General features: G+C 37.5%; 1 protein-coding gene across 5 annotated transcripts in view; it reads right to left on the bottom strand.

Moving 5' to 3' along the window:
- Positions 1–13,716, bottom strand: part of MTMR1 (myotubularin related protein 1) — a 39,711-nt gene that overhangs the window by 2,307 nt on the left and 23,688 nt on the right. For 4 of the 5 annotated variants that reach the window (XM_075763467.1, XM_075763466.1, XM_075763471.1 and 1 more), the window contains 2 exons: positions 13,477–13,590; positions 11,892–12,068 (listed from right to left, as the gene is read on the bottom strand). In XM_075763467.1, coding sequence (XP_075619582.1) covers positions 11,892–12,068; positions 13,477–13,590 — 291 coding nt within the window. Of the gene's footprint in view, positions 1–2,803; positions 3,953–11,891; positions 12,069–13,476; positions 13,591–13,716 lie in introns of those variants that run through there. The other variant, XM_075763470.1, reaches the window with a different exon arrangement.

Raw genomic sequence — 13,716 nt, 5'->3', positions numbered from 1 at the left:
TTCTCACACAGTGCTATGTGAAGAAGAAATCAAAAACCAGAAAGCATTTCTCGCCATCAACACACAACTCAGTCGCAATTTATATTTTTGTCAATTCAGGCTTTTTAAAGAAAGTTCATCAAAGATCCATGCATTTCATTTTGGCATTTCCAAAAGCTAACACTTGTGTTTCTGAAACAGGAAAATACCATTTAATTTCTAATTTTAGTGCTAACTTAATAAAATGGCATCAAACAGTCTGGTTTAGGTCAACATCTTTTTGGCCATAGGCTTTTTTCTTGTTTGTGGCTTAGCCCATGAACAGAAACTTCAGTGTATTCACAAAGTGCTGCTTCCAGTACCCTGGGAGTCATCAATTCATCCAGCATGCCATTTACAGCAATTTTAAAAGTGTAACTTTTTGGGTCTTCAGCAGAACAATCGCTGCACAGCACCATGCTCCCAATGACCCTGAAGTCCTGCCTTTGCTATGCAATGAATTCCTTCCCTTCTTGCAATCTTCTCCCACATCCACCATACAAACTCTTCAGCAAGTGAGGCCACAAGTCTAGACACAACAGCCTCCTTCACTAATCAAACACAAAGCACCCCCTCCAGAAAGCCAATCTCCTTTTTCTGAGGTGGTCTACAGAAAATGCATACACCTAAAAACATGGCAAAACTGAGTCTGGTGACAAAGTTTGTCCAAGATGCTGTAATACACACTATGAAAAATTAAAATTTCACTGAAGACCAAGACTTTCTGGAATTAGAACACCCTTTTTTTTTTTTCTTTCCTCAAGTGAAAGATCCCTTCCTCATACACTCCCACGTCAGATTTCTTCCTTATGAAGACATTTTCCTGAAACACTTAGGTCTGTAACAGAGTGATTTACCATTGGTATCATTAGTCACGCAAGCCCTGGGTCACAGGAAATTTGTACACCTGATTTCTGCACAGCTTAATCATGATTCAGCATAACAGGCCAATTTCTCTTAGACACCTTTCACACGGGCATTAGATGGCGTGTTCCACTGCACAATGCTCAAAAGCTCATAAAAAGCAATTCCATACAACTGGCTTTTGGGGAACCTACTACAAATCCTTTCAGGATACACAACACAAAAGCTGCTGCAGAACTTGGCACGCTGTGTAAAGTGCTTCAAGGAGGAAAAGAGTGACTGCACATCTCAATCCTTCTTCTGCATTCCCCCCTGAACCTAATTCAACAAGACACACGCTCAAACTTTGATACAAGTGCTGTTCTCCCCATGCATCTATCTCAAAGAACAAGACTGTCTTTAAATAAATTAGCTAAATAACAATAATGACATTTTAAAAGTCTGTGTATATTTGAATTACACAAAAAACTCTTCAACATTAAGGTTGCAATATTACGCTTTCAAAAAAATAGGTGTCAGAATGAAGATTACTTCTCCAAACTCAATTCAGCCTTGCTGTACATCTGTATAAAGTCATTGGTTAAATAAACATTAAAATACTAGCTTCCCCCTTGTATTCCTCATTTATTCAGTGCACAGTTTGATGCTACTCAATTAGTGAGTAGTTATTCAATATTTAGTTTTCTTTGCAGGGTCTGACCCCATCCTTTATTTATTCTTCTGAACTTAAAATGCTTAGGTTTCCTTTTCTGTACTTTCATCTCATGTCAAGAAACAAATTTCTTTCTACAGCACCCTAATGAGGTATGGGAGTACTAACATTCCGCTTTTACAGACAAGGATCTGAAGCAAGCACCTCCTAATTTTGCATACCTTGCATCTCAAATCGATTTAACAGAGAACATAGGAATTCTGCAATTCGGCCTCGTGGGTATCAAGCAGGACAGCCAGTAAACAAGCAGCACACACATGGTGACCACTCTGCTCCAGCAGATCTCCCTTCCAACAGAGGAATCCTGTGGCAAAGGTAGGGAGAAACTTGGTTTCTCCAGAGCAGCATCCTGCTCCCTCACCCACGGGACAATTCTTCCTTTGCCTGCAGCCATGCCCCCTCCTGCCTACTTTCCCAGGTTGTATTCCATGCAAAGACCTCCAATACTTGAGGCATTACTCACTCCTAGTTCCTATTCCCAGTTAGTCACAACTCTCAGAGACTCTGTATCAAATCCATCTCTCGGTCCTTTTATTCTCATTTATTCTCAGTCCTTCAGAATCCACTGAGATTGTTCCAGCCTCAGACCTCCAAATTGGATGAATTTCTTCCAGGATATGAGCAGACACATTTCTGAAACATAATCTCTCTTACTAAAATCTCGTATTTGCCCTAGAGACGGAATATTTACAGAAAAAGAGCCCCTCACCCCAACAAAAGAAGTCTACAATACCAATATTTTCATATGGGAAAACATTTTTCTTAGTCACATTCTCATAAGCAACTGAGCCTTCTTGGATGAAGTTTTACAAAACACTTCAGTCAGACACACATACTTGGTGACTCAATACAAATCATTAAAATCCAGCAAAGCTGTAAGCAAGGCAGAATAGGGCCTAACAATGGAAAAAATAAAGTGGTCACCTTTAAAATGTTGCCCATCTTTTAGTAAGTGCATGTTAGATGTAAACACTGCAAGAATGTTCTACCTACATCATGCCATCATGCCATTTCATATGGCAGTGTAAACACGATTGGTTTCCTAATGTCACGTCTTTCTCAGGAAAAGATTCTTGTTGCTTGCCATTTAACGCAGCATCATGTTGTCGTGGTTTAGCCCCAGCCGGGAGCTGAGCACCATGTGGCCGCTCGCTTGCCGCTCACTCCCAGTTTTTGGATGAAAAAGGCAAAACTCGTGAGTTGGGATAAGGACAGTTCACTAGGACAGCGAAGGGAGAGGAAAATCACAATAGTAATAAAAGAATATACAAAGCGGGTGATACACAATGCAATTTGCTCACTGTGCGGAACCCGATGCCCAGCCTGTCCCCGAGCAGCGACTCCTCCTCCCCAGCCAGCTCCCGCCTTACATACTGAGCATGCTGTCATGCTATGGAATATCCCTTTGGCTAGTTTGGGTCAGCTGTCCTGGCTGTGTCCCCTCCCAGCTTCTTGTGAAAATTTAGTCTATGCAGGCCGAAAACCAGGACACATGTAGATGCACATTGATGTAGAACAACTAAATTCCAAAAATAGACTTCACACACTAAACTTCCGATACATATTTTGATGTCATGAAATAACTCATCAAATTCAGTCTAAAGAAATCTTTAGCACTTTCGGAGTATTTTAAAGCAGCTGACAATAACTGATTTATTAATGATAAAGGTCCATGTTAGAATTGCATACTCATGGGGTAAGAAAAAGGTGGTATAGGCAGCTGAAAGACATAAAAATATTATAGAAGTTCTTATACAAAGACCTGAAAAACATCATGGTATGAAGAGCTGTTTTTTCCCAGATGTCTTAAATTCTTCTACTGTAACTCCCCATTTTTGAGAAAAGCAGCTAATTTAAATGTAAAAAACGGAAAGATAGACAGTGGTGCTAGAGGGAAAAGGGGGTGAAATGCCCCAAACAAAGCCTCAATCTCAAGTCACGTGTTTTTTTAAATGAAACCGTTAAGAGAACCAAATAGAACTGGATCTATGCGGCTTCCTACTATCTTGGAAGGAGGAGAATGAGTAGGAGGATGAAGCATCTTCAAATGAATTCGGTCACAAAACTCATGAAAATAATGACAGAAGTAGTTTATTTCATTTCCACATTTCCTAAAGACCTGTTGCTGACAGTGTTTCCTCATACCATCCTGCGCAAATTCTTACAGTAACTATCTCCGTTTTTGTCACTTCATGCCATTATATTTCAGCGTGCGATTCCTCTCTCAAATAAAGCCTGCTTCAGAAAGGAATGGGTCCAACAACCTCCACAATAACACCTGTAATGGCTTGCTGTGAACAAGGTTCTCCTTTACTTTGCCACTGTTTAGAATAAAAGGAAGTGGAAGAGTGACAGATTCTGTAAGGAACAAGAAGTTTGGAGAAGATCGTTTATTAAAAGATCTTGTTACCACCTTAACCCTAGAAGTGTATACTTGCACAGCACAAGTAGTATCTCCATGGCAAGCTTTTATTACAGTCTTGTTAAGAAATCATATAATTGATTTGACTGAGAAGAATTTGTTGGGAGTCTGTCAGCAGATGTACTGTTTTCTACTCTCATCCTGCCTCTCAAATTAGGAGTGGAAGCTCAAAAGATGACTCTGGACCCACCACCCAGTCACATTCAAGTTATTTTTTGCTTCTGTACTCCACTGTATCAATACTAGATTTTCAGAAGGGTGTGCGTCCTTTCCTTTGTAACACCGGCTTCCCAGCGTGCCATCGCAGTAATGCTGCTAGGCAACACCCGGCCAGTACAGCCAGGTCCCCATCATTTCTGTCCATACTCCAGGGGAAAGCAAAGACCTACTTCTGCTGCACAAGAGGAACCTACAAAGATGAAACCTAACCCGGCAACGCATCTGCGGTTTTGTCAGGCTACAGCTGGAAAATCGGCTGGGCCATTGCTCACGAGGTCTTCAGGATGTTTTTCACGTGTTATTTAAACTATTACCCCAACGTGCTGAAAAACATTAAATTTCATTTCTGTTATTTAGCAAAACATTCCAGTAAAAAATAAAGTAGAAAAATAAAGGTGTGTGTACCACATTTTAACAGATTTTGGTGGGTTAACCCCATCAAAAAATTGTGTCATTTGACTATTTATAAGAAATAAAATTAGATTTCTCTAATCACATAAAATTTACTAAAAACAGATTAGAAGTTGATCAATCCAAAACAAAATTGGCATTTACATCTCATATAGCTAGCAATACAATCCAGGCAGGGACCAGAGAAAGGAGCTTGCCAGCAGCACTAAGTAGTGGGGAAAAGATCCTTGGGAAGTCTGACCTTCCTCCAGGCATTAACCAAAAATCTGGCCCTGTAAAAGCTGGAGAAGAATTTACCTGCAACACCCTGAGAAGATTCTTCAGTGGGTTTTTTTTTCCTTTGAATTGCTATTATAATATTGACTCAGAAATGAAGAGGAATATGACTGAGACTGCACATTGTTCCCCTCCCTAACTTATAACCAACTTTTTCCAGCCACTTACCCAAACCCTGTGTCCCTACTCCTTTTACTCATCCTGAGCAATACCCTTAGCACTACATATAAGCTTTAAAGATTTATCCAGTTGTCCATGATTCTAGCATCTTTTTGTTTGATTTTAAGCTCTCGCCAAGTTTTGTATCCTTTTCCATTCAAATCCCTATTTTTATTCCATTACCCTCTCTCATTGAGTTATCTTAAGGAACTAATTTTTTGTAAATTAACTTTAAAAAAATCAACTCATCAGGATGATTTTATTTAGTGAAGTTCTTAGGTTTCTCTAGCCTTTTAACAATTCGCATTTTTGCCCATTTCAACATTCTTTTAAGTTTACAGTCCAACTTTTCTGCATGAAGTCATGATTAAACTTAGGAGCTGGTCCCCCTTCGCATACAATCTATTCACCTATATCTATCTTCTGCTCTTGCACTTTGTCCCTACTACTTGCTGCTTCTCCCTTTGTCTTTAATACTGCCAGCTGCCTTGTCTCTCCAGAGAGTTTCTTCTTTCTGGTACGAGCAGCCTCTTTCCCCTGTAAGACTTGATACAATTCTCTCACTGCTAGGAATACCTGCAATACTTGAAACCCTGCACCCAATCAGTAAAAAATAGCAAAATGCTGCAAAATTGAGTGAGCCAAGTAACGTTCTTCACTCAGAAAAAACCGATTGTAGGGTCCTGCAAACTAACCAGTTAAAACGGGTGGGGTTTTACTTTCCTGATTAGCTAGCTTTGCTGCCCATGGCATTCAAAAGCAGATACTTTTTTTTTTAAAGATAAGGTACCTACTGCCTATAATGAGCTGAAAAATGCTTCAAACACTGCTAAAGAAACATTCTTTATTGATGAAAATACCATTGATATGAAACAATTTTTTAAACTGAATTATCCACATGTACATCGAAAGCAGAACCTGGTGTACTTTACCTCTCAGAACATGCTGCTTCACAGTTAGAATAAATTATTCCTGCTGGGTGAGGATTTGAGGAAAGATAAAGTTGTGGATTTTTTTAATTATACGCACATAGAAACTACAATTATGCTATACAATATACATACTACAGCACATAAAAAAAACCATCTAGACATAAGACAGCTTCATTTCCTAAAAAATTCAAACCTTCCTCTTCACAGAATTACTAGAGTTCGCTTTCAGTATTGATTTTCAGGTTTTCATTCCCAAGTAATCCTTCAGGATTCTGGAGTGCTTTTGGATAGCAAAATTTGTCAACACAAGGATAGGTATAAAAGAAATTATAATAGCTACTCACTTACAGTACCGCCAAGTCTTAATTGGATGGATATCTACTGTGTATTACTGTACTAGCTCAAGGACAGTCATTCACATGAAAATTGTTTAACAGTGAATGCATTTTGTCTTGTTCAGCGAGTATACTTTATCTATTTTAGCAACAGGGAAGAAAGGCTGCAAAGGAAAATGGTTATTTTAAATTCATTGCTTGACTTAAGACTGTCGGTTTTTCAAAAACCTACTCTGTACATTGGAAAGACAACAATATATTTCACTTGAGCTTTTTGTTCCTCTTCATGAAGAGCTGGAACTCTGACAGACTTGCTTTTAAAACCTAGTTAACAGTATAGTCATAGGAAAAGGCAATCTCAAATGATGAAAACAGCAATTTTCAATAATAATCAATACTTCCACATTTATTGTAGAAGTATGCTCTTGGGAAACCAAGCAGAACCCCTTGGCCTTCTGGAAAAGCAATGACTAGCAAACAGAAATTATGAATCCTACCATGTGGGAACTGGAACGGAGATTTTTGCAAACAACTGCAAGGATTTCCAGACTCAGGAAACTCTACATGCTACAAGCAGATGCCATTGCTTGTTAAAACCTACAGGCCATTTAAATTTAGACATCTGATAGATTACAGCAATGCTTTGAGTGCTTGCTCTTCAAAATATGTTAGAAACACCCGAAAATGAACATTATTTGTACAGTACTAGTTTCTCCCTTTCTGTGCATGTTCTGATGCTGTGCTTATTACAGGATACCAATATTTTTTTTTCTTCTTACATAACTACAGATTCTTTCAGCACACAGGATAAGCAGTTAGTCTTTATTTTATTCCATAGCAACTGAATGCTGAGAGTTTTATTTGCAGATGTAAGTTAGCTGCAGTAAAGAAATCTTGACTTAGACACCCAGAGAGAGAAAAACTCCGGTACTGTAAGAAACTTGCCTCGTCTCACAAGAAACTCTGCAGTAGATGCAGGGATGAAATCTCTGTAACTAGGGCAACACTCAGCTAACTAACACTCAAGGCGATTCCTTCTCCTGACATCTCCTGCTTCGTTCTTTCATGCAAAAAGATGGACTCAGGACCATTGATCATGGACCAGCAATGCCAAGCATTTCCAGAGCCATATAATGGCTTTGTCCTGCCACAAAATGGTGTTAAATCATATGTATGAACCTTGAAAATATTACAACCAATGTCAACATGCTCGGGGAGGAAAACGCCAGGCAACTTGACTGAAGGCAGGTATAAATAATATAAACGCCCAACGTGCCAGACAGCAAGTCCTATCCTGTTATGTGCAGGATAAAGCACCTCAGTAATTATGTTTTCCAGTTTATTCTCAACAATTTTTCCAGTGACACTTAGCTTCTTATTTGTTCTTTTAAATATGCAATATTTTGTGTTTCTTGACACTGAAGTTCAGCTGACATCTAATCACTCAACTGTTCAACACATCAAATCCTTCTACAATTCCATATGCAGCATAAAAAAAAGCAGCATTGTAACCTATTTACATGCTTTCCAAATTATTTCTGTATATACTGAACAAAAAGTTATTTATCCCTACCTTTTCCTTTCCTTTTTTTTAAGCCAGCTGTTAACCTATGAACAGACTTTCCCTAGCTTTTTGTGGTAGCTCTGAAGACTGCCTTTAGCAGATGATCCCGTTCCAGTAGCTGAATTGAATTCCTAGGTTATAGATGGTGCTAGCCTTATATTCTGGATGAAAGTCCACACACACAAAGGAAAGAATGAATTTGAAAAACTTATAGGGATTCCTATGATATTATCTCTAGCACAGTGGCCAAATTTCCAGAACAGAACTTGAAGAAAAATTAGCTGGCACAGAAAAATTTTAAAAATACCAATTAAAAGAAAGTAAGTTTAAGCCCTATACTCCAAGGGTTAAAATGGCATTTTCCAGAAGGCATAAAACCAACTAAACATATCCTAATGGATTGTAAATTTTATGACTAAAACACATTCTTTTCCTTGCCTCTCACATAGGAAGGTACAGCTTGAATTGAAAGGACCAGAACTTTTACTCATGCTCCGCATATATGAATGATAAGAGTATATTAGTTCAAAAATACTGCCCCTGCAGAAGTCACATCAGGAAAATCATTTGTTGTGTTCTCCCCACCTTCCAGAGTTGCCCAAGCAGATAACTAACTGACATCTGGCAGCCAGAACTCCTCAAACCAGTGTAAAGAAGAGGTCTGACTGACTACATAGGAAAGAGAAATACATGGTATCAACTGAAAATAATTCAAAAGCATCATATAGTCTTATCTATTCCAGACCAGCAGGGTAATCTGTAAGACCAGTAACAGGTACCCACAGAGCACACCCCTCTGTATGAGAGAATGAGAGAGCTTATCTTCCACACGTTGCATACAAATACACATTTCTCCAACCCGAGGAAAGGGCAAATCTGAAAAATCTTCTCAATCAATGAACTCAAATAAGATAGGACTAAAATCTATCTCATTTTCTTGGGACAAGAAGTCAATAATGATATAACACCTCCAAACTGAAACCAAGGAACATTTTATTTCACTTAAGAACTAGAATGACCTTGTTGAAGCACAGTTTAGCAAAAAGGGAATCTGCAAGGGATGTCCACATTTAACCTTGACTTTTCCACATTGTTTGAACTCTGTGGAAGGAGACTGCTTGTCACCTAATTGCACAGCATCTATTACAATATAGCTGTAATCCTAAAACGAGGCGCTTGATGCAAATAAACACCATCAAAACCACCAATTCAGCCTCCCACAAAATGTAGATAGAACTGAAGATATATCATTATAAGCAATCTTTTCTTTACAGAACATAAGAATAACTCTGAACTATATATGTCCTAGTGCAATGACGAATATGATCAGACCTTACTGTACTGTTAGAGATCTGATGAGACACGGATATTTGAAGACAAAGTACAACAAAGCAAAAAGAAATTCTTATATCCAGTTAGCATTCAGTAATTTTAAAATTAAAAAAATTAAAGGTGATGTCTGCCCATTTCCAATAGAAAAGTCAATGAAGTGCAATGTTTAACTTCTCTCAGTCCATTTAAAAATTCAAGCCTCACTCACTAATAAAAGCTGAAATTAGAAAACCTAAAATATTGCCTCTAACAAAAACCTGCCCTTTTGCTCTTGCGAATTTCCTCTGCCATAACATAAAGATGGTTGATAATGGGTATCAAACACCCCTTCTGATTATATTAAAGGACTATTCTTCATCCTTCCATAAACTCATGTAATTAGGCATGTCTCCTTTTTTGGTGAGCTCCTAGAAAACATTAAACATTTTCTAGTTTCCTAAAGAAGTTTTTACAGCTGATAAAACAGTACTTGAGGTTGCCTTGAATTGCTATTCATCACAGCGCTCTACATTAACATTAAATATTTAACTTTCTCTTATTCCAACTGAAAAACAAAAGAACCACATTAAAAGTTACTCAACAAAATCACCTTTTCTCAGTAGGCAGAGATGCCCATTCTTTTAGTAAATCCACTGACTGTTTAAAAAATCTTTTCACTGAAGATAAGTGAAGACCTGCTAGGCTTCGCAATGGTGATTGTCTTTTTTGCTGTTACTGAATGGGTCTGAATGTTACTGAATCGGCTACCAGGGTGTGAAACTAGACAATGCAAATACGGAAGAAAGCAAACTCAGTATATTGTGATGACAAAGTTTGTTATTTACTTGTTTGCATAAGTTTGTGCTTTCATAATTAGATTGGAGAACACAATTCTGCAAGAAAACCTTGCAATTTCTGCAGCAAATTTATCCAAGTAGATGTGAAACACTTCCGAATATTTGTCACAAATATCCCATAAATTCAGGCCAGAGACAAGAGGAAAGGCATGATGTATCTGCACAAGACAAAGCTAATGCGGTAGATCTAAAAAGCCAAAGCAGTTGTATTAGTTCTTCAAGAAACACAGGTGGTACTAAAGGTAAGGCAGTTACTAGGATCATCAAATTTTGTTACCTTCAACCTGCTGATTTGAGGGACCTGTTCTCAAAGACCAGTGAAGATCAATGATTCACACATGCTAGAGTGCCTGAGTGCTCTCCAACAGAAGCGGGCAGAGCGCTCTCCATCAGAGAGGCAGTGAGCAGGGCTTGCCACTAAGTATATGACAGTTCTGATATTTTCTCATCATGTCGTCTCTTCCCCACTCTCATCTCTTTTAGACCAGCGCTAGCCTTCACGTGTGTTTACAAAGCCTGCTCACTTTCAGGGCCTACAGATCTCAATTAAATACAAATAATAAACTGACACTGCTGCAGGTCAATTATACTAAAATGTGCATAAACCACGCAAATGTTTTTCAGCAAACAGGCTAAGGGAAAGACGATATTTTGCTAAAAAGCAGTTGACAATTTTATTTTAAAACCATGAAGATTAAACTACATCACCTTTCAAGTTTTAACACATACTAACACCTAACAGGTACCTAACAGTCACAGGACTGCATCAACCAAAATAGAACAAGTAAGGGAAACAAAGCAGCTCAGAGGAAACATCTCGGTGAGAAAACACGCAATCCAGACTTTTCCAGGACTATAAAAGGTATTTCTCAGATGCCTGGATGTCTACCAGTGTACTGTCCTTGAAACTTACCTTGGCACAGCATCTTTTACAACAGCCTCTGACTTCTGGGTGTCTAATAAATTTGAAACTCACATCTCATTCTAGCTGCTAGAAGATGAAAGCAGCTTTTGAGCAGTCACTTAATACAGGTAATTAATCATAATATGCTTGGGGGTACCTTGGACTGTTACCTTAATAAAGAGATGGTGTAGCACCCTCAGATATATTATGGTTGCGACACAAACTGAATGTTCTTTCTTCAGATTTCTAAGCATGAGAGCATATGGAGTATTTGTCTGATGAGATTTAGAGATTTATCTGAATAGCAGACATTACTTATAAGAACAAATACTGGATGAATCAAGGAGCATGTATAGGGAGTGTTTAATCTTTAGCATGCCAGCTTGAAACCGTAAAGGTCAACTGCAAACAAGCATCTATGTGATGCTAAGTTTAGAGAACCTACAAAATGAGTCAGTACGCAGTCCAATTCCTTCAGAAACTGTTGCTATATTTTATATCATTGTTGGTAAAGGGCAAAACATGATTAAAACCAAAGGTACACTAAACTCTACCAGAAGGTTAAGGCAATAACATTATTAAACAGTGTTACAAAGTATTATAGAAGTGTTATAAAAGTAATCTTCTGACAACAAAGACTGTTAATCTGTTACCTTTCACAAGCCAATAAAGTGATACTGTAACTCCCAAGTCTACTGGTGACTTTAATGAAAAGATTATTTTACCAAGTTTGAACGCATCCTGCATCTTCTTCGAGAAAAATCACCTTTTTCCCTATCAGCTGAAATACGTGCAACAGATGAACACTTTTGAAATTAAATGCTGCATTCAACACTATGAAAAATAATTATTTTTTTTAATCTCTGTGCTGTTCACTAAAATACAAAAGTCATGTGAAAGCTCATACCTGAGGCCGCATCCTTGGGTTCCATCTGACGTAGTAGTTCACCCATAGTTCCAAATGGTTCAGACTGGCAACAGGATACAGGACATGGTTTTCATAGTTTACGTAGAAAGGGTTTGTGAACTCATCTAACTGGCTGTTTATATAGGACCACAGCGATACAGTCTTTGTGCTTACCTCCTGATTGAAAAAAACCCCAAAATTATATGGATTGCAAAACCTTAAAACGTGTAGCTAATATCTACACATCAGTAATTTTGTCTGTGAAATTTACCTTATCTACTAGAAAATTACAAGCACTCTGAGAACACTCCCAGTCCTGATCATTAAACAGCCTTAAAACTTTAGCAAAACATTTGAACACTTATTCTGGTCCAAGGCTAACTGAGAAAGGAGATTCAGGCATATTATTTTCAGAGACACTAAGGTCTAGTTGAGCAAAAGAAAGCTGTACTGCTCATAATTTACAGCAATGTTTACAGCTGCTTAAATACATGGTTACACACTGACCAGCTTTAAAAAAAAATTAAATAATTAAATCAGCTTTGAGAAGAAAATCTGTGAAGAGATATGTAGTCTGGAAGATCCAAAACAGCATCACTGAAAAATAATCATTCAATTCTCCCATTCACACTGTTTGCTCCTATCAATTGATGTTATGCTTTAAAACGCCTATTTTATCTTTATTTGCACTTCTGAAAGTTGTATTATTCTAAATGTAATCAGCATAATCATGGTTAGATCAAAGATTGGAAATCTGAACTTACATCAGATTCATCTTGCAATTTTACACTCCTTCAGTGTTGTAAAGCATGTGTTTCTACTACCGCTGTGTCTTAAATTGCATTTCTTTATTGAGAATTGCATCTGACTATTCATTGATGAAAGAAAGCTGTCTGGAAACCCTGCATTTGCTGAGAACATGTTATTCAGCTCCATCTTGTGGCATTTACATGCAACTTTTTCCCTACAGAAGCAGTAGAGACAAACCAAAAAAAAAAAAATAGCAAAGCTAAATATGGCAAGAAACTGTTACTTGCTTTAAAAAATATGAAGTATTAAAACCAACAAAGCCAAAAGTAAGCAAAAGTGTACCTGGAATATTAGCAAATTTTTAAGGTTTTTTTTTTTTCCCAAACTCAAAGTATTTCATTAGTCCTAACTTCATTCATTCAGATATTTTAAATTTTTGTAATGTTCAACCATAAGTTCCATCTAATTATGTCCTAAGTGACCTGCAAAGTCATCCATAGGAGTTCCTTTGGAAATAGCAGAAGAAATGCTAATATAATTTGATAATGATTATTTAAATCTGTATATGTTGGCAAGAAGTATCTGAAAGAGGACTTTCTAAAACCTTCAAACCCCTGAACAGATAATACCTACAGAAAAATAAGTGCCACCTTATTTAATAGCAGGGCATTCAGTAAATATTCCTCATACCATGAAATTTCATGTCTGCATTGTCTTTCAAGACTACATGACAAATGTATCCAAAAACACAGCTCAGATTTTCTTAGGTCTTGGCTTCTAATCATTTTCGTATAAAATCAGCAAATGAAGAATGTGTATTACACTAATTATTTACCTCTTTTAACCTCTCTTTTTCACAGTTGCATAAGAAAGTCCCAAAGAGACAACTGTAAAGGTGATCCAGAATGGTGATCAAAAATAACTCATTGAATTCAAAGGCTGCAGGAAACTGAAATAAAAAATTGGTAAAATTACTTTAAACTTTATTTTAAGCAGCATGGAAAGGAAGAAACTCAGACATAAGAAATAACCAAAAGATTCCAATAAGATTTTTTTTTTCTTATTTAGTCATCAT

This window comes from Balearica regulorum, chromosome 11, assembly GCF_011004875.1.
Source record: "Balearica regulorum gibbericeps isolate bBalReg1 chromosome 11, bBalReg1.pri, whole genome shotgun sequence".
NCBI lineage: Eukaryota > Metazoa > Chordata > Aves > Gruiformes > Gruidae > Balearica > Balearica regulorum.
Note: the sequence above shows the minus strand (reverse complement) of the source record. Positions and strands in the feature narration are given on the sequence as shown.